Source organism: Dermochelys coriacea, chromosome 5 (assembly GCF_009764565.3).
Source record: "Dermochelys coriacea isolate rDerCor1 chromosome 5, rDerCor1.pri.v4, whole genome shotgun sequence".
Classification (NCBI taxonomy): Eukaryota; Metazoa; Chordata; order Testudines; family Dermochelyidae; genus Dermochelys; species Dermochelys coriacea.
The window spans coordinates 56,758,137-56,785,975 of NC_050072.1; the positions used below are offsets into that span (position 1 = coordinate 56,758,137).

At 42.3% G+C, this 27,839-nt stretch overlaps 1 protein-coding gene and 2 long non-coding RNA genes across 4 annotated transcripts in view; 2 read left to right on the forward strand and 1 right to left on the reverse strand.

Annotated features, from left to right (window-relative positions):
- Positions 1-27,839, forward strand: part of RASA1 (RAS p21 protein activator 1) — a 126,533-nt gene that overhangs the window by 14,131 nt on the left and 84,563 nt on the right. For both annotated transcript variants that reach the window (XR_006281782.1, XM_038401509.2), the window contains exons 2-3: positions 20,353-20,505; positions 26,362-26,497. Coding sequence is in view for 1 of the 2 variants with exons in the window: in XM_038401509.2 (XP_038257437.1) it covers positions 20,353-20,505; positions 26,362-26,497 (289 nt within the window). In the remaining variant the exon portion in view is untranslated. The remainder of the gene's footprint in view (positions 1-20,352; positions 20,506-26,361; positions 26,498-27,839) is intronic.
- LOC122460474 lies at positions 1,592-6,788 on the forward strand. The gene is made up of 2 exons (XR_006281785.1): positions 1,592-4,151; positions 6,079-6,788. It is a non-coding gene; the product is annotated as an uncharacterized LOC122460474 (long non-coding RNA).
- On the reverse strand, positions 2,006-25,320 carry LOC122460473. Its single transcript, XR_006281784.1, has 3 exons — positions 25,306-25,320; positions 14,998-15,008; positions 2,006-2,127 (listed from the first exon to the last, which is right to left on the reverse strand). It is a non-coding gene; the product is annotated as an uncharacterized LOC122460473 (long non-coding RNA).

The following is a 27,839-nucleotide window of genomic DNA, read 5'->3' on the forward strand; positions in this document are numbered from 1 at the left end:
GTCACACCATGAGTTGCCATGCAGAAAGTCTCTGTGGATAGGTCCTAATTCTCTACTTAAAAGGTTCAAATTTCTGAACAAAAGTAATGTTTGCATAATATTCGTAGGAAATATAATCACATATCCAGGACTCATTTGGCACTTTTTCATCTTTTGATATGCCTACTTCAGCCTTTCAGGATGGGGACACAGGCAGTTACAGGAACTTCTCACTTAAAGTCGTCCCGGTTAACGTTGTTTCGTTGCTGATCAATTAGGGAACATGCTCGTTTACAGTTGTGCAATGCTCCTGTCTAATGTTGTTTGGCAGCCGCCTGCTTTGTCCACTGCTTGCAGGAAGCACAGCCCATTGCAGCTAGCTGGTGGGTGGTTGGAACCAGGGTGGACCGGCAGACACGCCCCACCATCAGCTGCCTGCTTCCCTAAGTTCCCTGTGCAGCAGCTGCTCAGAAGGCTATCAATTGCTGGCAATTTAGCTGTCCCTCCCGCCACTGACGTGTGCTGCTCCTGCCCCCTGCCTTGGAGCTGCTCCCCGAGACTCCCGCTTGCTGTGGGGGGGGAGGAGGGGAAGAAGAGGGGGGCTAATGTCAGGGTGTCCCCCCCCGCTCCTGCACCCCGCTTACTCCATCTTCCATAGAGCAGGGGACACACACAGAGGGAGGGAGCTGCTACTTTAGGCCGCAGCTGCAGCTGTGGTCTGGTCTCAGCTTGCTGATCTAATTAATAAGGTAGTGTACTTCTGACCCCACTCTTCATACTTAAAGGGGAAACGTGCATCTCTTTTTCTCAAACACACACAGGGTGTCAGAGTAGCGGGTGTGTGTCTCTATCTGCCCTCCCTCCTTTCCTGCTGCCTTGTAGAGTGAGAGAGTTAACTCTTGAGGGCTCAGCCAATTGCTAGTTCATCGTTTAGCAGTAAGACATTCCCTGGGAAATATCCCACCCTCTGACTCCTCCACCTCAACCAAGCTTCACAATCATCATCACTGTGTACCAGTATTAAATTGTTTGTTTAAAATTTATACTGTGTGTGTGTATATATAGTCTCTTGTCAGGTGAAAAAAATTTCCCTGGAACCTAACCCCCTCATTTACATTAAGTCTAATGGGGAAATTGGATTCGCTTAACATCGTTTCGCTTAAAGTCGCATTTTTCAGGAACATAACTACAATGTTAAGTGAGGAGTTCCTGTACTCAGGTTCAAACTGGGCAGCTGTTATTGCCAGTTCAGGTTGCCCTTTTAGACTGTGACTACTCATCTTTCACAAAGTAACCATTTAGATAACCTGTCTAGAAGATTACAAGTATAAAAAATGTGTTTAAAGGTTGCAAAGTCAAGCACTTTGTATGCATTATGATTAACGCTACACTTTAGTCACGGGTATTTTTAATAAGTCATGGACAAAAATTCATGGCCTGTGACCTGTCCATGACATTTACTATATACCCCTGACTAAAACTTGGGGGTGGTGTTTGGGGTGGGGGGCGGCGATGGTACTAGGGAGGTAGGTGTGGCCCTGGGGGGCTCCGCCGGTGCTAGGGGAAGGGTGTTGGTGGGGCAGGGGCCTGGGAAGCAGCGACCCTAGCTCCACGTGCTGCCTCCACTCCACCCCAAACCCCGGTTCTGCCACTCTGGCTGAGAACCGCAGCCAATTGGAGCTGTGGGGACGGTGCCTGCAGGAAGAGGCAGCACATGGAGGTAGGAGCTGCGGGAGGGGAGTTGCTGTCGCCCTTCCGTGGAGCCCTCTCCCAAAGTAAGCATCGCCCTGCATCCCAACCTGGAACCCCTCCCTACCCAGACTCTCCTGGCGAGCCTTACCCCCCCTGCACTCAGAACCTCCCAATGAGTCCCACTCCCTCTGCACCTGGACCACCCCGACGAGCCATGCTCACCTGGATTCCCACCCCACCAAGCCCCAACCAGTTGCATCTGGATGTCCACCCCACTGAGTCCCACACCCCCAGCATCTTGACCCTCCACTGAGCTTCCCACACCCAGACCCCGCTTCTGAGCTCTATCCCCCCCCATGCTGAGCCCCAACCACCTTCCCCTGGACCCCCCTGCAGAGCCCCATTGCTATTGCACTCAAAACCTCCCAACAAGTCCCTGTGCATTCAGATCCCCCACTGAGGCGCCCGCACCCAGATTGCCCCACATGGAACCTTCTTAACTCATCTCTGGATCCCCCCACACTCAGCCTCTCCAAACTTAGATCCTGCCTTGCTGAGCCTGCCAGCTCACACCTGGTGCACCTGCATGGAGGGGCAGGGCCCTGGGGTATTTCTGAGGCAGGCCTGGTCCTAGCACTGTGTCAGGGTTGGGTGCAGCCTCACCACTGAGTCAGTGTCCTAGGGGGAAGCTGGAGAGTGATCTCCCACCTCTGTGCAGCTAGTGGCCTGTGCTCCACAATGCTATGCTGGAGCCTACACATTTATTTCACAAATAAAATTTGCAGAATTTTAAAATATTGTGCACAGAATTTTATTTTTTTTTTGGCACATAATGCCCTCAGGAATAGACCCGAGACTGCTCCAGCAGCGACCGGTGGACCTGACCCAGGGGCTGCCCAAGCTACTCAGGTGGCCCCTGGGCCAGGTGCACCAGCCACTGCAGAAGTCACAGAGGTCATGGAAAATCATGGAATCTGTGACAAACATGGAGCCTTAATTATGATACATTCTTGAATTACATGATCACATACTGTTGTTTTTTTTTCCACAAGACCCCTCCCTCATTCACGGGATGGATAGTGCTCATTGACTGAATGGACCCGTGCTTGCTTTATGCACACCATTGGAAACTTGCTCTGAAAACAGAATTATTAATTTCCTCAAACTTTTCTATGGAGGTCATCATAATTGTATCTGAGTAACAGGCAAACATTAATGGATTATTTTCACAACTCCACCAAGTCCCCTCCATCCCCTGACCAGTTCCAAATCCCAGTAGCGTTCTCTTCACTGCTTGGTCACCCAATGTATTCCCCTCCCCTCCGCCCCCTTCCTCCACACTGCTTGGGCACGAGCTAGGGGAGAATTGTCTGTCCTGTGCTTTCATTCTTCCTTCTCTCAGCTCTACTGGTACAGTGGCCCATAGCAATAATTGCAGGGAAAGTCCCACTCAGCCCCTGCATCCCTGGGATGGAGCGTTCCCAATGCTGTCAGACTCTTCCCTGCAGAACTTTAATAAGTCTCTACTAATCACATGCAAACTGCAGGGGGGGTTTTAGAGCCAAATTTGGGTGTTTTTTGCACAGAACAGGAAAAGGACATCCCTGGCATAAAGCAACCCTCCCTGAAAAATTTCAAGCCCTTGCTCCAAAGCATGGAGGTGTCAAGTATTTGCCCTGGGGTGGCCCACCAAGGGCACGCACTTTAGCTTTCTGCTTCCTAACAGTGGCTCACTCGCTCCTGTCCATGGATTTCAAGATTACAAGTTCATCTTTCTTAAATCTAGAACCAGAACAAAACCTGGGCAGATGAGAAATTTCTCTGTACAGCTCAGGCCTTAGATCTTGGCATTGGTGTAATAAGAAATCAGCAGACAATAACTCTCTTCTCAGGGCGTAGCTTCAAAAGGCTGGGGTTTTGCATAACAAGAGTTGGGGAATTTGCATTAACAGCTCCCTAAGTGGATTTCCTGGTGTGTGACGCTTAGGGTGTGTCTACATTGAAATGTGAGCTTGGGCTGAAACTCAGTCTCAAGCCCAAACCCTGCTTCCATCTATGCAGAAATCTATCTGACTCAAGTCAGTAAGCCCGCTGGACTCAGGTCATAGGACCTGGCAAGAGGAGTGGATCCGATCCCAAGTCCCTATGGGACTCCAATCATTCAGGTCCACCATACATCGTTTGCAATGTGGACACAGCTGGGGCCCAGGTCCCCAGACTAGTGTCGTGACAGTCTGCCAGTGCTATCCCACAATCCCATGGGCCAGCGTATCTATCCTTTCCATCTCAAGACTAGTCAGTTGACTCCCAGGAAACAACAAGCAACTTCCTGATTCAAGTGCGGCTGCTTGACATTTAACCTTCTATTTGAGCTGCAAGCTCAGAGTAAAATTTTACTATTTTGTGTTAACTATGGCCACCAACAAGAAGTCCTTTACCAAAATCGCTGCTACCAAGTCACGGGACCATGGTCCATTCTGGTAAGTCTCTAGTGTGACAAGAAGTTCAAATTCAGTAAGAGTATCAGAAATCATTTGTACCAAGAAATAGCAGACAAGTTGATAGTGTTGGGGATTGAATGGACCGGTGACCAGTGCAGGGAACATAATAAGCATCTGAAAAGCGACTACTGGAAAGCCAGGTGATCCACACCTCTGGGAACTCCCTGTTATCCTTCCTCTTTTACAAAGACTTTGACTTGGAGCTGGGTACTGTGACAAGCACTGAGCCCCCAGTGGTTCACAATAGCCTAGTCAGCTAGGATGGCTATCTTCTGACACCCAAATCTAGTATAGGATTGGAGGGGAGTCAGCAGGCACGAGATCACACTAGCAAAGTGACTCTGGTGCTCTCACCGATCCTAAGGAGGCTTTGCTGCCAGAGCAGCTGCAGCATATTCTTAGAGGAGCTGTTTGACCCCCGGAAGAGCAGCCTGCCATGGACCTGGCAGAAGAAACAAGAGACAGAAATAGCCCTGGAGCCTGGTAAGTGTTCTGGGTCCATGTTGTTAATATACGAAAGGGAGAGATTTCCGGTTTATGACCAAATCCCATTTTTATTGTAGCAGTGTGTATCTGCTAATGGTGGAATGCATGCCAGTACTTTGGTGTCGCCTCCCCTCCCCCAACGTGGAATTCAAAATAGAGATTGGGAAGTGGAAATAACTAAACAAGCATATAATGTTTAATTTTTGGTAGATGCTTGCACATTCTTACAAAGGTGTGCTGGGGTGTTAAAAGTAAGGACTATATGTTGCCTCCCCTTGTAGTATGCCAAACCGGAGAAATAGGCCATGCTCAGTGTTACTAGCTGCTTGTAAACAGTAAACTGTACTGGAGTGGTGGGGGAGGAGGCAATCAATGTTAGAAATAAGGCAGGTGATTGTATACAGTCCAGAAATATGTCTGAGGAGGAGGGACTGACTATGTTCTTTGGCAGTCTGCATTATCATGTGTTTACATGTAGTCAGTAGGTAGATGTAGTCAGAGTAAGCTGTAGGAAGAATTCATGTAGATGTTAACACACTATCCTGTTGATTCTATCATGAATTTTGACCAAATTCTGCGTGCAAACTTTTCCCACAGTAGGAACTTCAGATATAGTCACATCTTGAAGTAGGTTATATTTTCTGGGCCCTCCTCTGTAGGACCCCAGCCCACAACACCTGCAGGGTTGTTGCTCAGACCCTAGACATTTGAAAACCTGTGTGGCAAAGACTGCTAGCTTGCCACCAATAGCTTGGAATAGAATGTCCATTTACCATTCAGGAACACCCAGGATTATGTTCTCCAGAATATGGAATGCTGAAAAGATTGACATACCGTAGGTGGTTCACCGCGGCACACGTCTCTTCTCTCACCCGTTACAATGGTTTTCAATTTTTAAACATAAAGCATTTTGTAAATTTCAAATTACCAATGTGTGTGCACTCTTGACTGTGCTTAACTTATGCCTGATGTATACTAGAAAATTAGGTCAGTTGAACTGCATGAGTCAGATATGAAAAATCCACATCCCTGAGCATTATTGTTAAGCCGACCTAAGTCCCAATGTAGACAGCACTAGGTTAATGGAAGAATTGCTAGCTAATGCCTCTTGGGGAGGTGGATTACCTATGCTGATGGGAGAATCTCTCCTCCCGGTGGAGGTAGTGTCTGTGCTGAAGCACTACAGTGGCTCTGCTGCAGCAGCACAACTGTGCTGCTGTAGCGTTTTAAGTGTAGAAAAGCCCTCATTTGTGTGTCTGAAGATTCTGCGATGAGGTGAAGTATTCCTCTATGACTGTATTGAGACTGAATTCTTCAAAGTAAAACTGTAGTCTTGAGATTGCACGGGCACTTTTCTCTGAGGATGCATTGAACCTTTTTTGAAGGAAAGGGACAATATATACTTTTTATCTGCTTTCAGGCCTCTTCACCTCAGCAGCTCAGGCACACTGCACCAGGACCTTCAGATCTTGAACTATCACAGACTAAGTGCTCAGTGGTGAGCTTATGGTGGACATCCTTGACAGAGGCAACAAACAGGTGCAGTATCAAAGGGAAAAAGATTCATGGCAAGTGGAAAAGCATAGACAGGCAGCAGAGCACAAGAAGAGACTTGCAACACAGTTTCTGGAGCAGGAATGTTGCCTAAGGGACAAAGATGGAGCACAGCAGAAAGACCTGTTTGAGAGACTATTTACGCTAATGGCCACAGGATTTCAGGCTCCTGCTCCACTGACACCATGTCCTGAGTCCTCTCCATGGTACCGTGTCCTGCAGACCAAGAATACATTGGACAATACCACAGTTGGGTGGCCTGTGCAACTGGGACTGAATGCTAACTGGACAGGGCAAATGTACCCCCTGCGGTGGCACCGTGTGCTAAATGTGCTAGAAAGGGAAAGAGAATAGGGGCCAGCAGACATGCAAAAGTAGAGAATTTGTTTGCTTGCATTGGTTTCTCTGTTTTGCACTGTTCAGTGTTTGTTATGCACTTTATTACTGGTTTTGGTGTTGGTTTATAACTGGAGTTTTGGCATCGCGATGGCAGCTGGCTTGCCAAACAATGTTTTGAATATTGTTTTTCATAATAAGGGTATGTTCACAAATAAAGGCTTTTATTTTATTTAAAAAGTTTACTACCATCACTGCATTGCATCATATAATGTGTTTTTCAAAGAGTAAAGATAAAGAAATGATAAAACACAACTTGGAAGTTCTAGCCAAACACATTTTCTCAATGCATGTGTTCAAATCAGTCCATAATGAAAATCCACAATTCACGTCACATGAAACTCCATTCCCCTATTGTGTAAGCAGTCATCTCATCCACAATTACAATGACAGTCTCTAGCCCACCCCCGTTCATAGCGTACTGTGAGTACTTCATTTGCTGTACAAATCCATCTGTAAATATACTATTCTTCTTCCATTGGTTCATACAAGTCCATCCTGTGGTGCACAAAGCATCCCTGATTTCTGTTGCCAGGGTGCATCCTTTTCCAGCTGTGAGAGGTGTACTTTCTGGCTGAGTGTACCAGTTCAGTGGTCCCGGCATCCGATGAAGTGAGCTGTAGCTCACGAAAGCTTATGCTCTAATAAATTTGTTAGTCTCTAAGGTGCCACAAGTACTCCTTTTCTTTTTGAGAATACAGACTAACACGGCTGCTACTCTGAAACTTACTGTTATAGGTGCATTCGGAGACAAATGACTCACCTTTGGATTCACAAAGATTGTGAAGAGCACAGCAAACCACAATAATGTGGACAGCATTGATGACACTGGAATCCAAACAGTTCAGTGAACAGTGCCAGCAGGATTTCAGTTTGCCAAATGCTCTTTTAACTACCATTTTCCACCTCCCGAATGTAATTAAATCTTCCTTTGCCAGGGCCTCTGAGATTAGGATATGGTTTCATAAAACAAGAAGAATAGTGGGGACAGTTACTCTAGGACAATGTCATATGGTGGAAATAGTGTCCCAGGTTGTCTGTGAGAGTAGGCTCCTGATAGGTGGAAAACATTGGCGATGTGAACTTTTCCAGTTCAGTCAATGTTGGTCTCCATAAATCTGCGTTTGTGGTCCACAAAGGCCTGCATAACAATGGAATAGTACTCTTTGTGGTTTATGTATTCATGCTCCATGAAGAGGGCAAACTCTGGGCAGATAAGTCCCATCAGTGGCCCTTCCACAGTTTGGAAACCCCATTCTCTTAAACCCAGTAATTACTTTGGGGATATTGTTTATGCACTCCACCTTTGGGTAAATCACATACCTGATTGCCCCAGAAACCACCACCACCATTTTCCCCACGGTTCACTTTCCAACACCACACGGGTTAGCAATGGACCTGTAGCAGTCTGAAGTTGCTAGCTTCCAGATGATCGTAGCAACCTGCTTCTGGACCAACACAGCTGCCCTCGTGTGGTTATGATGCTGGAGGGTCAGATTAAGCTGCCCACAGAGCTCCAGAAGTGTAGCTTTCTTCATGAGAATGTTCTGGAGCGCATTGCTGGTCATCCCAGGGCTACATGATGATGTGATCCCACCAGTTCGTGCTTGTGGCCCTGCTCCAGAAGTGCTGGTCTACATGGGAGAATTAGCAGCTATACTGAGAGTTTGGAGCAGCATCAGCCAGTTCAAGTCTGCCACATCCGTGTTGTTGTCTTCCTCGAACAGATGCCTTTAGTAGATCTTAAAATGTTGCCAAATATCCCTCTGGTGTCTCATGGATGCTCTGTCTCTTTTTTGAAACAGAAGTAAAAGCCCAAACAGGACAAGTTCTACAAATGGTGACTCCTCTATGTTGCTGGCTCCAGTTCCCAGGAGTATGCAGACCCAAAAGACAGCTCAGAAGGATGTATTGTTGGGCTATGACAACTTCCTGTAAAGTGCTGCAGGATGAACAAGTTTTCTTACAGTTCACCACAAACAAATGTCTAGAGACGTTACAGCTGGGAAGGGTGCAAGGAAGCTTGAGAGAGGCTGGTTTGATTTGGGTCTTTGTAGTGCAGTGTAGATGCCTGAGTGCCGGTGTAAGATTCTGGTCCAGAAATTCTAAATCTAGGGTTAATATTCAGTGTGACCATTCAAGCTTATGTTTACAAACACTAGGTCTGTGAGCTTGAGTCTCACAAGCTCTGGTCTTATATTAGTATAAACATACTTTAATTGTCCCAAAAGTCCGTAGTTGTATGACACACTTTCAGTATAGTCTTTTGAATTTCCAGGTCTCAGATATGTCACATCTTCCACTGGAGATGATACATACAATCCTGACCTACAATAATATAGAAAATTAATACAGTAAAGCAGGGGTGGCCAACTTGTGGCTCTGGAGCCACATGCGACTCTTCAGAAGTTAATATGTAGCTCCTTGTAGAGGCACTGACTCCAGGGCTGGAGCTACAGGTGCCAACTTTCCAATGTGCTGGGTGGGATGCTCACTGCTCAACCCATGGCTCTGCCACAGGCCCTGCCCCCACCCCACCCCTTCCTGCCCACTCTCCTGAGCCTGCTGTGCTCTCACTCCTCCCCTTCTCCCCACAGCCTCCTGCACACCACGAAACAGCTGATGGGGAGATCCGGGGAGAGAGGGGGAGGCGTGGATCGGCGGCGCTGGGAGTGGGGTGGGGGTGAGCTGATAGGTGGCTGCTGACTTATTACTGTAGATCTTGGTAATGTACATTGGTAAATTCTGACTCCTTCACCGGCTCAGGTTGGCCACCCCTACAATAAAGTCTTCCAAGGATATTACATGGATTGCCATATCTGTCACAGGAAGTGCTAGAGCTTCTCAATGAAATAGTTATAGGAATTATTTTAACATACACTACTTCGAGGGAAATTTCTGTGCCACTGCATAAATTCAGATTTAATGTCTCCTGCAGGTTCTCTTCCCCCACACCCTGCCCCATCCCCCCCACGCAGAGTAATTGATTGTGACAGGCAAGCAAAGGGCAGCTGTGAGAGGGGGTCACACTGCAATGACACTTTTTGCCCAGCAGGGGCTGATGTGGCACCAGAAGAGCAGCTGGGTCATAGGCTGGAGCAGGGACTGCCTTCCTCATAGTGCCCTGCCCATGGGGCCAGGTGAGGAGGCATAGGATATGGGGTGGGGGCAGATAGAGCTGGGAACATGGGGTTGCTGGGGAAGTCACAGACTGGGGTTCAGAAGGACTAGTGGAGCGGGACAGACTGGGTCACAGAAACTAATGGGGTGACAACAATGAGTTGAGGCTGAATGAGAGTGGGGTGCAGGAACACATGGGGATGGAACAGAGGCAGGTGGGCCTGACTAATGGGAGAGGCTAGGGTTTAGCCAGAGTCCGCATGGGGGAGGCTCCCCAACTCCATAACAATCCCCCCCCCCAAAAAAAAAAAACAAAAATCTGTTTTGTACTTCTCCCATCCACACCCAACAACCCTCCAGGTTCACTCTCAGGCTTCTTCCCAGCAATTACTTCCCTCTCCCTCAGCTCCTCCGTTATCTCTGACTTCTCTAAGACTTTGCATTGCTTCTGAGTGGTGCTGGAAATATGTTTCTGTATTGTAGTTTAAATGAATTATTACTCAAAGTTCTGAATTAATATGCCTAGTAAAGGCTCTGTTTATCAAAAAACATTTCCTGAATTCTTTTTTGTCATTTGTATTGTTACAGACATATTTGTTGACAGGTATTTTGAACTAAATTCCTAAAATAATGGAAGTTTGATTACATTGTGTTATTTTGATAAAATTTGCAGAATTTTAAAATACTGTGTGTAGAATTTTTAGGTTTTTTTGGTGCAGAATTCCCCCAGGAGTAATAGACAGAAAATATTTTTCCTAATCTCATTCTTCAAAATGGCTAAACTATTTTTGCTGAAACTCTAAAATATAATAAAATAAATTTATATATAAAAATCAACCTGAGGCAGACAACCAGCCTGGAAAATTTCAGCCTAAATTGGTAACGTTTGGCAAAATTTTAAGTAACTGAAAGAGTCTTATAATGAAAAGTGTTGGGCATCCTTAAGAATAGGCAGCTACCATTTTCACGGATAGTTACTATATGTAGGAGCTCAAACCTCTGAATAGGGTTTCCAGGTCTCCTGTTTAGGTGTCTGAGATTAAAGGCAGACAACACCAACTATATTCTAAAGCTGCCAGACACTCTTGGCTGCTGACCCCAGGCTCTTTCAGGAGTGGGAGAGTCCTTAAATTCCTCTTTAGTGTTCCTCTTTCTTTAACGCTCTACAGCTGCCTCCCTGGGGATTATTACTGCTTGTCAGTCTTCTGCAAAAAATAAAGCAGTGAGGGAGAAATGTAGGTTCTTTCCCCCTGCAGTAACAAGTTCCTCAAATATATTGTCTTTTGAATGAGCACTGACTTCTCCTTCCCATCCTTTTGAGTCTTTCATTGAGGATGGTAAGAAGGGTGAAGATTTTTATTAATCTGGTTTGAAATGTTCAGATCCATAGTTCATATACAGACACCCTCAAATGCTTTAAGTAGTACAATGGCTCACAGCTGATATGTTGTGGATTGGGAGAGCTAATATATTGGAGGAATGCCAGTAAATGGAGAGTGTTCTTCTGTGTTTAAACTACTGGATCATGCTGTCCTAAAGAAATAAAATACAAATTTTAAATATCAGAGGGGTAGCTGTGTTAGTCTGTATCCACAAAAACAACAAGGAATCTGGTGGCACCTTAAAGACCAACAGATTTATTTAGGTATAAGCTTTCGTGGATTTAAAAAATCACTTCTTCAGATGCATCTGAAGAAGTGATTTTTTTATTAAAATTTGTGTGGTAATCTTTTATTCCATATACCCTGGGATAAGAGAGAAAAGTTAGGTTGTATTGATTTTGTTCTTGTTTGCATGTTAGTTTAATGTCTCTTGCTTCATTGTCTTCTATATTTTGTGTCTATAAGTGGGAATAAGTTTTCATGATTTCTCCTGGAAGGAGATGCTATATCAGGAGTGTGCAAACTATGGTCCACGGGCTGTATCTGGCCCCTCAGGGCTTTGGATCCAGCCCGTGGGATTCCCACCCTGTGATCCTGCAGGCCCCGCGCCGCCTTCAGAAGTGGCCTGCACCATGTCCCTTCGTGCGTTGCCCTTGCCTCCAGGCACCCCCCCCCCCCGCAGCTCCCATTGGCTGGGAATGGGGAACCGGGACCAATGGGAGCTTCGGAGGAGGTACCTGAAGGTGTGGCAAGGGCAGCGCATGGAGCTCTGTGCGCCCTCCCCCTCCCCTGGGGCCACGCCTGCTCTGGCTCCGGTGCGCGCTGCTGCCACCACGGAACCGCTTTAGATAAGTGGTGCCGGGCCAGAGTCTGAACCCCTCCAGCCCCCCAACTCCCTGCCCTGAGCCCCCTGTCATACCCTGCACCCCAACCCCCTGCCCTGAGCTCCCTCCTGCAATCTTCACTCCTGCCCTGAGTCCTCTCCTGCACTCCAACCCCTTTCCCTGAGTCCCCTCATGCACCCTGGACCCCTCCTCTGCCCCAATCCCTTGCCCTGAGTCCGTTCCTGCATCCCTCACTCCCTCCAGCATCCCAACCCCCTGCCCCGGCCCTGCATAGCATTTCCCCACCCAGATGTGGCCCTCGGCCCAAAAAGTTTGCCAACACCTGTGCTACATGCTTTGGAAGAATGAAAATATGCAGGAGTAGGCCAGGAACTAATAGTCACGTGACTGACTATTTCAAGTGAGCTGACGTGCTAGAGCAAGTCAATGAATTTGTCAAACAAAGCTAAACTGGAGTGAAATTTACTTAGAGTCCATGTTTACATACAAGTATAGTGCAGAACTTTTAGGAAATCATTTGGTTATACTACGTGATACCTTCTAATATATATTAGAAACATAAGGTGAGCACAGATGTTTAAAGACCCAGTTTAGGTTCAAAATTCAGGTTTGGTTAAAAACAAACATTTTAAAATTCACAGAAGAGTTCATGTTTTTTCAGTGAGACAGCTTTTTATGGGATACAAATACCCTAGTGGGAAGTTTAAATATAAACACTACTATATTGTTCTAGAGCATGAGAATAACTCAATTTTAATTGTCCAAACTAATAATAGGTTATAAATAGAAAAATAGTTTAAGATGTTGACTGAAAAGAATATTTAAAATATTTTAAATCTAAATTTAAAAAAGAGAGCTAGTAAAAAGTTCTTTAAGTCAGAAATAAAGAAACGACATTCCTTAGATTTGGCATGGAGACTACCTAAGGAGACTATGATAATTTTCAGACGGGATGCATGTCTCTAAACAAAGGAAGCTGAAAAGCAAGATGTAAACAGAATGTATCAAATAACCTCAGAAAACTTGCCTTTTATCCAAACAAATATCCTATAGAAAATGGAAATCCCGGTCCTGAAATCCAATTTAAAAAAAGCATAAAATGTCAGGCAATATGTAAGAGAGAAATTAAAAGGACTAAAATGAAATTTGAAAAGCAAATAGCCAAAGACATAAAAATTATTTATCAGAAACAGGAAGTTTGAGAGAATCAGTGGAACACCAAGACTAATGGGAACAAGTAAGTCTAACTAATATTTTAATGGGGGGATTCTCGCTCTCCCTGAAACAGGGATCATGATTCAGCCGAAACTTGGTATACTTGAGATCCCTGTTCGTCATGTGAAAGCGAGGCTTCCCCTCTTGGCTCTGTTTTTCTTCTAATGGGACTGAAGTTATGGGATGCCCTGAGAAATTGTGGGTATGAAACTGAGAGGAAACACACTATGTTGTAAACCTCTGACAGGGAGCAATGTCCAGGGTACCTTGGTATAGAAGTTACAAGCTCTAGTGCTGTGATCTCTCCACCATCCTTTGCAGCTTCAACAGAGGCTCCTCTGCTCTGAAGATTGCTGACTGGTCCAGTAGACAGCAAGTTGACAAGCTTCCTCTGCACCAGGTCTGTTTTGCTAGAGTAGATAGGTGGAGATGGATCCATTGGGCCTTTTTGCTTTCCCTCCGCTGTTTCCACTTCCATACACCTCAAACCTCTCCATTTCTACCATATCCCGATAAAATCTTTTCTATGCCCCCTGAAGCCCTCATATACTATATACTTGCTGCATTAAAACCCCTATTTTGTTGGTTATGGATATTCCATAAACAACGATGTTGTATAAAAAGTATTAAAGTTGGTTAAGCTTTGCACCCTCAAAGGAAATGCTAAAAAGCAAAGAAATATGAAGTATGGGACACTACTCAGCTGTACCCTAATAACCACACATCAAGCTTCCACAGACAGTGACAAACTCCACTTGGTCACAAAGAACTTCCTTCTAGTTGAGTGTAGTGCATTTATCTCCCATATAGTGCAACACACAAAACCTTAACCACAACCTCATATTTCTTCTGTAAATATATAAACTTGCACATACATCGACTGAATATTTGCTGAAGCTGTATTCAGCTTCTGTGTTAAGTGTGAGGGAGATTAAATGAAGCTAAATTAATAGGGAGCAAATTTAAAACTGATAAATGGAAATATTTTCTCCCACAACACATAATTAGCCTCGGGAACTCTGATGCATGTGAGACTAAGGTTGTCAGAATTAACAAAATGGATTGATACAATGTGGATAGTAAGTTACAATAATAAGTATTTTTAAAAAAGTTGCATAAATCTTCAGGCATAAAAGAGTTTAAGGAACAGTCTAAATAATGGGAGTTGGTAAGTAATTTTATCCCTGTGGACATGTTATTCCATAACTTTCTGTTGCAGGGTTTCTTGCACCTGTCTGCAAAGCGTCTGATACTGGCCAGATAGACCATTGTTGTGATTCAGTATGGCAATTCCTATGTTAGTATGTTCTCTTGAATTAAAACATGACATGGAAGGAGTGGAGAATTGCACATCCAACTGTAGTATCATAAACAAACTAGCATGTATAGTACTACATGAAATAAATTAATCATAGGAGCAGCAGCATCTCCTCTCCCACTATGAAAATCAGTGGAAATTGATATAAAACAGAGTAGGATTGAAATGACCTTGTTTTTTTACAAGCACAGAAATTAGGTAATAGCTACAATCAGATAAGCCTTTTTTCACCTACAGACATGTTTCTTTTAGAAGTGACTCTTGCAGTGGTTATCCATCTGTTTGCCTCAGTAAGATTAGATTTCTGCACTGTACTCTATGTAGGGCTACGTCTTAAATTTATTCAAAAACTGCAGGTGATGCAGAGTCGGGGGACTAGTTAAACCGTTTCTTTTTATGAGTGTATTAAACCCATATTGTATAATCTGCTTTGGCTGCCTAGTGGTATTAAAGATGCTGATTTTGGTCTATAAGGTTTTAAATGACTGGGATCTACCTAGCTGAGAGACCCCCCCCCCCCCTTGTGACATACTACCATAGCTGAGGTTAGCAGAGTTCAAGTTAGCAGTGTTCAAGTCTCTCTGGATGTTCTTGGTTAAGGCTCCTAGGCCTTTGGAATTTGCTTGCTCCAGAACAGTCTGAGCATGTTAATCTGCAGGGTGTGTTGTAAGCCTTTTCTGTGTTGCCTATGAGTAAATGATGTTAGATTGTGTCAGTGTGGATTCTGGGAATTTTATGGGAATGCTCATTAATTTCTATTATATTTTTATTACACTGTGCTTAGTTGATTTTGGAGAACTGACAGGTTTTTATAGTGCATTTTTGAAAGCTTGTAAAGGGTGCCTAGAGAATCAGATGGATGGTCTTTAATAGTTTGTAAAAATCCAGATAAATTTATTTTTTGCCTTTTGATGCTCCCTCCACAGAATCTGTATCCATTTTATAGTTCTTATCAGAGGTGTGAGTTTTCCTCTTTACTTTTATAAGTGACATGGTTTTGGATTGGTCATCATTTTGAATAGCCAAGACTGAGCTGATTCTTGCGAGTACCTTTTTCAATGGAAAAAAAAGTCTATAATAATGAAAATTGCAATAGTCTTTGTTAAAGGTACATCGAGCATTCCCCTAACTGTTCATTTGATGTGCTTAAAAAGATTTTGAACATGATACGTAACACCTGTAACTCAATTACCTCTTACTGTTTTATAATACTGACTAGTTTGGAGGGACAATACAATGCACCATGTACTAGTATATTTCTTCACCTAAGATGCACGTTGAAAGACAAGAGGAGGTTGATATTTAAAATTTAAGTCTGATTTATGAAAAACTTTGATATAATTCTTCTGCATATTCTTCCTCTCTGAATGGGGAAGTGCTATCTAGTGTTAAAATTGTACTTTCTCTGGAAAAAGAATGCAGCTATTTCCTGAAAAGCATTTTGCTTACTGTAATGATATCTTCAGTGTGTCTGCTTCAGTGTGTATCCTGTTTTCTAAAGATGTGTGCTATCTGCAGTGGTTTCCTGAGGATATTCACTTGAACTGTTTTCTGCCATCATTACTGAATACTGATATACTATTGCCATGGACTCTGTTGTTATACTATCAGTTTTTAGTTAAATAAAACAGATGTCAGAGCATATTTTCATAGATATTCAGGAACAATAATTTTTAATGCAAGAATACATACTAACCTGAAAAATACAAGCTTATGTGTTAGCTGATAGTAACTCAAATACAGAAAAGATGTGTTCTTGTAGCTTTGATTGAATTTAACTGCTGGCATAAGAAATTAAATTAAATGCACCATATTTTTTGTTCTGAGGTAAATTGTGATAAAGTATTTGTTTGAGTCACTTACACTCACCTGGTAATAAACGTAATAAAATATAGTTATGTGGGAGAGAACAAGTATATCCTGGTCATAGTCGGAGGAAGTAATCTAGAATATACCAAAAGGAGTGGTATGCCTACTATGGAGGACAAAATCTTTCCATTTTGTTCAAAACTTGAGATTCTTAAGTATGTTTTATAAATTATATTTACAAATATGTTTTGTAAAATAGAAGATTGATGATGCATGAAAACCTGATCTGTTATTTTAGAAGAAGCTGCTATTTTATTTTCTTCTTTATTAGTAGAGCCATTTATTAGAAAAGTTAATTATGTCAGGAGTATTATTTCAAGTGGGGAATAAACTGGAGTAGATAAACTCTTAATGATTCTGCTCTCTGCCAAATTTAACTAATAAATGAGGAAAGAGAAATAAAACTTTGCACTTGTACAGCACATTTCATTTAAAGATATCAGGGTTTTACAAATATTTATCTCAATGGTTATTTTGAGGTGTAATAAATAGGAATTGTATGCATTCTACAGACTAATAAACCGAGATATAGGTGTGAAATAGCTTAGGTAAGTCTTTCATTCACAATTGTCAGTAGAGCCCATGATTCCTAACTGAGTTCTTTTGTGCAGTTTCTAAAAATTGTCCCAAACAGAAATGATATAGAAACAACATTGTTGTTAAAGGATTTCATTTTTTTCATAAGTCAGCAAGTCTCTTTTATAAAGGATTGTTAGGGGAAATCTCCTTTTATAATTTAAAACTTCCATTGCAATGTACAGCTCTGCCCCTCCCTACTCATCCAATCTTCTTACTTAGTGTGTTTCCCTCTTTTCCACTGTGACAGCACTGACAACCTATTTGTTCACTTCAGTTACTTTATATAAGGGGTGGGCAAACTTTCTGGCCCGAGGGCCACATCTGGTTATGAAAATAGTATGGTGGGCCCAATGCTCATGAAATTGGGGTTAGGTGTGAGAGGGGGTAAGGGCTGTGGCTGTGGGTGAGAGCTCTGGGGTGGGGCTGGGGATGAGTGTTTGAGGTGCAGGAGGGGGATCAGGGCTGGGGCAGGGGGTAGTGGTGCGGGGTGAGCGCTCTGGCTGGGGGTGCAGGCTCTGGAGTGGGGTCAAGGATGAGAGGTTTGGGCTGTAGGAGGGTGCTCCAGCTGGGACCGAGGGGTTCAGAGGACAGGAGGGGGATCAGGGCTGGGGCAGGGGGTTGGGGCATGGGAGAGGGCCAGGGGTGCAGGCTCCGAACGGCGCTTACCTCAAGCAGCTCCCGGAATCAGTGGATGTCCCCCTTCCAGCTCCTACTTGGAGATGTGTCCAGGAGGCTCTACGCACTGCCTCATCCTCAGGCATCGCCCCTGCAGCTCCCATTGGCCGTTATTCCCCCGGGTTGCCCTTATGTGTAGGAGCCGGAGAGGGGACATGCTGCTGTTTCTGGGAGCCGTGTGGGGCGGGACAAGCCCTGACCCCACTCTCTGGTGGGAACTCGAGGGCCAGATTAAAACGTCTGATGGGTTGGACGCAGCCCGTGGGCCACAGTTTGCCCACCCCTGCTTTATATAGTCATCTTTATGGTTTACAACATCACTTTCTATACTTGTCCACCTACCATCTCTTTTAAGTATGTGCCTTCATGGTGTCTACAAGACATAAGCCAACGAATAATGGATAGGTTATCTTCTTTGTACAGGGCTAAAATAAATGACTCAACCAGGTAAAGTAGGATGTTTTCCTGAGTGAGGTTCAATTTCTGTTGAACCTAAATTTTAATTTAAAAAAATTACTAAGAAGGCATTTTGCCTGGTGCCTAAGTTTCCTTCCATAGTCTTCCAGTAATTCTCTTGGTCTTCAGGACAATTCAGTTGCTGAGGTGACTTACCCTTCTGGTCAACTTACAAATTCCACCCCTTTTGGGGCAAGAAGTTCAAATATAAACATAAGTGTCTTGAGACTAAGGCTTTGTCTACACTGGCAACTGAATGACAAAACTTTTCTCTTTTAGTGGTGTTAACCCCCCCCCCCCGAAACACAGAAGTTTTGTCGACAACAAGCACTGCTGTGAACAGCGCTTTGTCGGCAGGAGCGCTCTTCTGCCGACAAAGCAAATGCTGCTTGTTGTGGGTGTAGGTATCTACGCTGCATGCCTTTTTAGCAGCATGGCTGTAGCGACATAGTGTAGCAACGTAGTGTAGACATAGCCTCAGTCTCACCAAGCACAGCCCTTTCTTTAAGGGATCTGTTCTCTTCCCTTATCTTCATCTCATTTCCAGCCCTTCCTTTTCAGGGTAGCTGCCAGTCCTCCTGAGCTCTAATTAGATCTGTCTTCCTGCTATATACTGCACAGGGTGGCACTGTGGAGGGAAACCTTTCCTATCTTTTTCTGTCCCTGGGAACCCTACTTGGGTTTTCTGCTCCCTGTAACCGCAACCTGCCCTGCTTCTCCTCAGTGCTTCATCCTATACTACTAGCTTTCCTGGTTGCCTTCCTACGTTTTTATGGAGTACTGTTTCCCAGGGCCCCTTTCACTGAGTCCCTCTTTGCTTTTTTACACCCTCCACCCCATCTGGAATTCTTCTCCACTTGGCTCCCCCTTGTTAGTAAACCATACTATGCCTTTCTACCTCCCGGCATGCCAGGCTCTTAGTCACCTGATCTTTGTCATGTGACCCTACTTATTTTTTCTGTCTGGGGAGGTGGGCTAGGTTTGGCATGAGTACATCTGTGCCCCAGTGATTTTACAGCGCCAGCTTACCTTGTGACAAGCCTGAAGTGATTGATTTAATTAATTTTTTTCTGCCTGCTTGTCACTTACTTTAGGAGTATCAGGAGTTTCACTTCTGGTCTTCCCCGGTTTTGTTGGCGGACCTTTCTGGGTGTGTCATAGAATGTGTATTAATTGAAGGAGAAGGAATATTTGGAACAAAAGCTTCCATTTTCCAAAATGATTGCCATTGATATTAAATAGGAATTAACAAAAATAGTCTTAAACACTCTAGAATCCCTTCCCATTTCACCCTTGTGCTGATCAGTTCACTAATTTTTCAGCCATCATAGTCTTCTGGGACACCTACAATTCTAATTAATGTTAAAATATGGCAGATTTTTTTTAAAAGGCCTGATTTTTTTTTTAAAACATAAAGCCCAAAAGGGGCACAATCCCTTTATTTTCTTTGTAGGTAACCTTTATCTGGAAGGAATGAAAAAGCTTGTTGACTCACATTTTCAGAAATAGGATACACTGAGGATTATATTCTGTACTGCTCCTCTTAGTGGCAAAACACCAAAATCACGGCCCTAAGGGAGAGGTGTCCTCACTGTTACACAAAGTCTTTGGCTGAGGATAGAATCCTTCCTTGGATTTCAACAATTATAGAAAAGAGGGACCTGAATCAAAATGTCAGATTTTGGATACCTTTTTTCCCCCTTTCTCCCTCCTGCTTTGGATCTTATGTCTCTTTCTAATTTTGAACTAAATTGGAGCAATTTTAAGAGGAAACTTTCAATGAGGTCTGAGATGGCATGGATTTGGGCAAATCAATGAATTAAACCATTGAAAAGATTGAAAAGACAGTTCTGAAAAACAATCCATTTAAACACAGATTGATTCATTAAATCACCATTTTAAAAAGAGCTAAGCTAGTAACCAATGTTAAAGTTCAGTAGTGATAGACAGAAATAAAGGCCTTCATAAACAATGATTTTAACTGAAAACTTCCATCGGAGTTGGATATGTCAGAGTTCAGTTGTTTTATGTTTAATGTAAGGTTTCAGAGTAGCAGCCGTGTTAGACTGTATCCGTAAAAAGAAAAGGAGAACTTGTGGTACCTTAGAGACTAACATTTATTTGAGCATAAGCTTTCATAAGGTGCCACAAGTACTCCTTTTCTTTTTGTGTTTAATGTGTTATAGTAAAGCTCTTTCAATACCCCTGATGTTCTTCTTGTGATCACACTTTGAAATTGATAGTTTTATTTTATAGTCAACTGTTTATTTCACACTCTCTTTCAGGTGGTATCATGGAAAACTTGACAGAACAATTGCAGAAGAACGTCTTCGGCAAGCCGGAAAACCTGGTAGTTACCTTATTCGAGAGAGTGATCGGAGGCCAGGGTCATTTGTGCTTTCATTTCTTAGCAAAACAAATGTTGTCAATCATTTTAGGTGAGTACCTTTGTTATATCTAAAAATGTGATAGCTACTGTATATATAGGTATAGAAGTCCTTGTAGCACATACAAACAAACCTAAATGTTTGCATTACAATCAATCTTAACTAGCAGTTAAGGTGGTTTTGAATATATGTACCTGTCATGACTGTATTTTGCTGTTCATTTGGTTGCATTCCATTAATTGTTTTAAAATAAGTATAGTGCTTTAAAATACTTTTTACATTGATCAACTTTTTCATCACCCAGAGCAGAACACAGAAGCATCAGGAAATAAACGGAGCTGCAAAATGGAAAAACTTACTATCAAACAATTTACACCTTGAATTGTAGCGAATAGGCTTATAGGCAGCATTAGGCAGGTGTCAGGGTTCCTTCCCCCACTCTGAACTCTAGGGTACAGATGTGGGGACCCGCATGAAAGACCCCCTAAGCTTATTTCTACCAGCTTAGGTTAAAACTTCCCCAAGGCACAAAGTCTTTGCCCTTGGGTTAGGTAAACGCTGCCACCACCAAGTGTTTTAACAATCAATCAGGGAAAGGACCACTTGGAGTTTCTATTTCCCCAAAATATCCCCCCATGCTCTTACACCCCCTTTCCTGGGGAAGCTTGAGAATAAACAAGATGAGCACAGACCAGCCTTGGATTTTTAAGATCCCCAAAAAACCCAGTCAAATTATTAAAAAACAGAACTTTATTAGAAGAACAAAAAAAGATAAGAGAACAACTCTGGTAAGATCAGAATGGAAGATAATCTTACAGGCAGTCAGATTCAAAACATAGAGAATCCCTCTAGGCAAAACCTTAAATTACAAAAAGACACAAAAACAGGAATATACATTTCCTCCAGCACAGCGAATTTCACAAGCCAAAACAAAGAAAACCTAACGCATTTTCTAGCTAGATTACTTACTAACTTTAGAGGCGTTGGAGGGCTTGCATCCTTGTTCTGTTCGCGGCTAAGGTATCACACAGACAGATAAAAGCCTTCCCCCCCCCCACTCCAGATTTGAAAGTATCTTGTCCCCTCATTGGTCATTTGGGTCAGGTGCCAAACCAGGTTACCTGAGCTTCTTAACCCTTTACAGGTAAAAGGACTTTGCCTCTGGCCAGGAGGGATTTTATAGCACAGTATACAGAAAGGTGGTTACCCTTCCCTTTATATTTATGACAGCAGGTCTCTTCTTTATTAATCAGAGTAACTTAAAATGAATTGTTCTAAATGTGTTCTCTGACCGTCATTGCAGTTAATATTACATATTATTTAATATTCTTAGTGTACCAATGCAAATTAATATTATCTTTTGTTTTAAGAGAAAAATTGAGAGGGGAAAAAAGTAAGGAATCTGTTGTATCTATTGGTTTCTGGGTTTGCTGAAAATAACATTCAATGCATGTTGGAATGTATTGCACTTGATATTAGTAGTCCTTTGACCACTGTCCCAAGTTATGGCTAGGATTACAGTTTTAAGGAGCTTATTTGTTCTGGTTCGTATGAATGAGACTTACTGTGTGTAAACTTGTATGTTGGCCAACATATAGTGTGCCAATAACGTTGTTCAAGCTCCACAAAATAGAACTGCTGATATCTTGGAAGCTGAATCTCTTCAGTCTAACAGCTAATGGGAAAGCAATTCCCCAGCAGTCTGTTTGAACAGGACACAGCTGAACTCTAGAAAGTAGTAACTGATTGGGAGTATTCTAGTCTGTCAATCCTAAAGCAGACCACAGGTGGATCTAATGGCCTTCAGGAAGGACAGGTTTCAGATGTTCTTCAGGTTCATGGAAGCTGTTAAGCAGAACAGATGAACAAGCAATCTATGGGATCTTTAATCTATAGTACATCTTTCCCATTCATCACTCCTCTAATCCACTCCCTGGGCCATGGTGAGAAGAGTTCTCCAGAAGATTTCTGTGTGTTGAGGACCGTTAATCCTTATAGCCTCTGAATACGTGAGGAAGCTGTGGTTCCCATAATTAATGAATTTGTCTGTTGCCAGTGTGATCAAGCTCTTTGCAGTAGAGGACTTTTTGAGGCATTTAACTAATTAAATTAAACTTTTGGTCCTGTCGTTGACCAAGAGAACTGAAGCAAGGTCTATCAGTCAAGACACTAACCATTGGCAATGCTAAACTCCAGAAATCTGTCTGCCTCAAGAGTGTATTGTGGGGATTTGGAGAACTTTCTCTTCCTGGTGTGTAAGACTGGGATCATAATTCTACAGTCCTCTGTTCTGGTAATTCCTTCAGGCCAGCATAGTGATGGATTGAGGCCCACCATCATCACAAAGTTCAATCTTTGGCTGTTGCAGCCTTACAGAGACTGGGCAATCCTTCTTTACTTGGAGTTTAACATTTTATGTTTGTTGAAAGGTCAACTCTATCAAAAGCCAAAGTTTGATAGACATAGATGTTGTCAAAAGACTTGTTTTGATCCGTTGTTCAAGGAACAGTTTAATAGGTATATAAACTAATATAAAAAAAAACTTTAAGCAGGACAATTTCCCAATAAACCTGTATCTGAAGTGCAAGACCACAGGCAAAGAAAATGGTAGAAGTTAAGGACCGGAAAAGCAGCAGAGTCAAGAATCAGTGTGGGTTCGTGAGGGCAGGTTTAACCTAAAAACAGAAACAAACTTCTCCAGAGCCAAATTGTTCACTTGATTTCTGGAATGATCATTAGCTTTGAAAAAAAGAATGAGCATGACAAGTAGTTCTTGGTCTTCAAGTGTTGAAATATTATCTTCTCAGATTCCAATAACTAATTTTGTAAATAGATCTTTAAGGCATTTCCATTCTTTTAATTTCAGTTTCAACTTAAAAGTAGAAAGTGAAAAATTTAAATAAACTTTTCAGATGTCAAATCAATATTGCTTCGTATCAGCAGCCCCCTTTTTTTGTTAAATTGAATTACTCATGTTTTTTCTGCATTGACTTAACAGCCCAGTTGCACAATTGCATTGGGCAATAATATTCTTGTATTATAAATGTTTTTTTTATAAAGTAAGATCAGAAGAAATATCCTAGACCTTTCTTTTATCCGTGTGCCACATTCTTCTGTGAGTTGCAGTAAACTTTCTCCTCCTTTATTTGTGTGTCCCCAATTGGTGTCAACTTTGAATCTTCCTCTAGTTACACTAAACTTCTAAAATAGGAGCAGGTGTAACCCCAAAAAGTCAGTTACTTTTTTATAAAAAAAAAACTTTGGATCCTATTACTTTCCAATTACACACTGGATATTACAGTAACTTACCCTTTCTTGTTAGGGCGTTGTAACTAGAGGAGTTGTTCAGTCATCATGTTGATAACTTAAAAAAAAGATTTGATCAGTCTGATTTTATAACCACATTATCATACAAATAGTACTGACTAAGAATAATCAATATGTTTTTTCAGTACTGATATCTGACTTTTGTATAGCTGGAAACTTCAGCTGTCATTGATACCAGCAATTATGCAATCAGTCAATTTTTTGGGATGTGTGATTTTATCGATATTGCGCTTGCTTGGCTTTGATTAAATCTTTCTGTGTGCATTTGACCATTTAAAATTAAGTATAAGGGAAATGTTTTAAAATATCATTGTTTTATTTAAATCCACAGATACAGGAAGTTCAGAATTCAGAGTTAAGGTTGTCACTCTTAACTTTCCCTAGTATAGGAATCTAAGTGTGCATGGTACTTAAAAATAGGACACAAATTTAAGTAGATAAATACAGCACAGGAAAAGAAAGCTTTTGCCTTCACTCTTAATCTGTCACGTTATTTAGAGGATTAAGTTAAAACTTTGGCATAGCGAATTTTTAATTAACTTTTAGGTAATATGAGTTATTTATTGTACTTATTCAAATATTATAAATATTAAAATAAACAAATATAAATAAATATTAAAATAAACAATCATATCAGAATTTTACTGTCTCCTATATTTTTACTGGTTTATTTTTCTCAACTTAAAACATTTCTGTTCATTTCTGTACATTTATTTTTGTCATCGCATCTGTTATGTTTCCAAATAAATCAAAAGTTAAGCAAGAGGAAAAAATTGTTCATATTTTGACAAGTTTTAAAGAATACTTGACATTCACAGTAAATCTAATAATCTAAGGGTATGTCTACACTTGCAAGTTTTTGTGCCAAAAGTTATACCACTTTTATTAGTGTTTTAAAAGTTTATTTTTATTTTATTTTTATTTATATTTATTTTATTAAAAGTTTAATTAAAATAAAAAATAAAAATTAAAACACGCTGTTGCGTGTCCACTGTAGCGCCTTATGTTGCTGGAACACATCCGCACTAGCAGCTCTTGCAATGACAAAGAAAACAGTGCACTGTGGTAGCTATCCTACTATGCAACTGGCCACAGGGTGCTTTGGGAAGGGTTGGTAATGGTTCATAGGGCAGGTACAGCATCACATGATGCAGGTTTCTCAATCCCATTGCCAGCTGCTTTTCAGCTAAAGTGTGCGTGGGGAGAGTGTGTGACAGCGAGCATGTGGGAAGGAGAGGGGGAGAAGACAGACAGTGTGTGTTGGGGGAGAGTAAGTGTGTCCCATGTTATCTCATAAATTTAGACACCTGCAGGAAGCAACCAGTCCTGAGATGAGGAGACCCTAACCTCCCTGGCTCTGCACAGCACAGAATCTCTCTCTCTCTCTCTCTCTCTCTCTCTCTCTCTCTCTCTCTCTCTCTCACACACACACACACACACACACACACACACACACACACACACACACACACACACACACACACACACACACACACACACACACACACACACACACACACACACACACACACACACACCCCCCCCCCCCCGCCTGTCTCTGTTCATATTATTGGAGGCCGAGCATTCCACATTAATGATTTGCTTTGTGTCCCACAGCTGGGCAGCATAGCATGCCACAGCTGTCAGAATGCAGCTTTGAAAGGGGAAGGGTGCATGAGCACCAAAACACTGAGCTGAGAGGCACTCAAGGCATTGTGGGACACCTCCTGAGGTCAATTACAGTGATAAAAGCAATCAAGGCATTTACACTGGCACTACAGCATTAAAGCCTCAGTGCAAAAAGTCTTATGACTCTCGTTGGGGTGGTTCTATTACAGTGCTGCAACTGAGGAGTTTTGGCGCAAAAAGTGGCTTGTCAGTGTAGACATCAGCGCAAAAACTTTCAAGTATAGACCAGGCCTAAATCATTAAAAATTAGGTATTCAGTGCTCTGCAGGTGTATGATCAACAGTTAAAGCTCTTTCATGTTAATGAAATATTTTGACACGTTTGTCAAAATTAGACTTTGTTGGAAACCTAGTTGCAATTCTGAGTTTTCATTTTATAGGAAAAGCATTTATTAGCTCATCTGATCCAGCTCTATGATTTAGTCTTGCTCTTTAAAACACACATTCTAGGACAGTATTTTTATCTCTCTTAGTTTTAAATGTTAAGAGTAAAGGAGCTTTCCTCTTTGCTTAGTAACTTAATATTTTTCATAGTCAGAAAATTCTTGATGTTCATCTTAAATTTTCCTGTTTCATCCCTTTATTCCTAGCTTATTACCTCCCTGTTTTGACCCTAAACAAGTCATCTTTTTTTCCCCCCAAACTTCAAGTATTTGTAAACTATTATGCCCCTGCTCTGTCGCTCCTGCTTAGAAGTTATTTTGTCAAGGCATATATATATTTAGTGTGAAGGAATGCATTTTGTTAGGTATATGCTTTGAAAATAGTTTGCTTTCAAAAGCAAATACTCTGAAAAATCAGTACTGTAGCTTCTATAAGTTATCTATGCACATTTATAGAGAGAAATATCTTTTTTTTTTTTGTATTACCTTTAGTGTTTCTTTCCTAACAGGATTATTGCCATGTGTGGAGATTATTACATTGGTGGACGACGATTTTCTTCACTTTCAGACCTAATAGGTTATTACAGTCATGTGTCTTGTTTGCTTAAGGGGGAAAAATTGCTTTTCCCTGTAGCACCTCCTGAGGCAAGTAATAACTTCCTAACAGTAACATGTTTTTTCTTTATTATTTTCTTTTTAATAAAACATTGTTTGATCTGATATTATTTTATAGAGTGAAAAGAAAAATGTAGCAAGTTTCTTCTAGTTTTATGATCACTTTTCCCCTTCACAGCAAAATATATAAGGGTTTATACATTATATAGATGCATTTTTGCTGGTGCAAATGCCAAATATTACATATCTTATATTGTAATTTAAAAATACAACAAAAACCTTTAGGTATTCACGTATTGTGTAGATATCCAAACACTATAGTGATGACTATGGTATGAAACCCAATATAGATCCAGAAGAAATTATAAGAAAACATACAGTTTATGGAGGTAAGACGATTCAAGAAGTAGAAAGAGGTAAGAAGCACCATTAGAATGTAACTTTTGTGACAGAGTTCCTCTTCTGCCTTGGTGGCTCCTGCACTTATTGTCAGATTTTCTCGCCTCAGAGGTTTATGGCAGCCCTCAGTTTGGCCACTTTCGTGGCTCAAATCTGCCGTTCACTCAGATAACCTCATCACTGGCCAGCGTGGGGAAAGGAAGAAGAACAATCCCCACAGTCTTTGCTGATCTACCTAGTGGATCTGGGAACAGGCCAGAGACTTTGCCCTCTAGTGGAACCCACAGTCCAGTTCAACTACCTCTGGATCAAGTAGGGAGGTGTGAGGGATGGGGGAACCCGGCCCACCCTCTACTCCGGGTTCAGCCCGGAGCCATGTGGATTGCAGCTGTCTACAGTGCTCCTGTAACAGCTGCGTACAGCTACAGCTCCCGGGCTATTTTCCCCAGGGCCTCCTCCCAACATCTTCTTATTCTTACACAGGACTTTCCTCCTGATGCTGATAATGCTTGTACTTCTCATCTTCCAGTAACTATGCCTTCTCACTCTCGCTTCTTGCACCTCTTGCTCCCAGCTCCTTGCATGCACACCACAAACTGAAGTGAGCCCCTTTTTAAACCCAGGTGCCCTGTTTAGCCTGCCTTAATTGATTCTAGCAGCTTCTTGACTGGCTGCAGGTGTTCTATTCAGCCTGTCTGCCTTAATTGTTTCCAGAAAGTTCCTGATTGTTCTGGAACCTTCCCTGTTACCTTACCCAGGGAAAAGGAACCTACTTAACCTGGGGCTAATATATCTGCCTTCTATCACTCTCCTGTAACTCCGATACAACCGGCAGCTCCTTTATTTCCATCTGAGCAGTCTTCTGCGACACCTTTCCGGGCTGCCGGTCTTCTACCAGACCTCCTCCGACCTGGAAAAACTGCTTTCAACGACGCAGGTCTGTGGTGGCCACCAGGGGGAAGATCTCCTCACG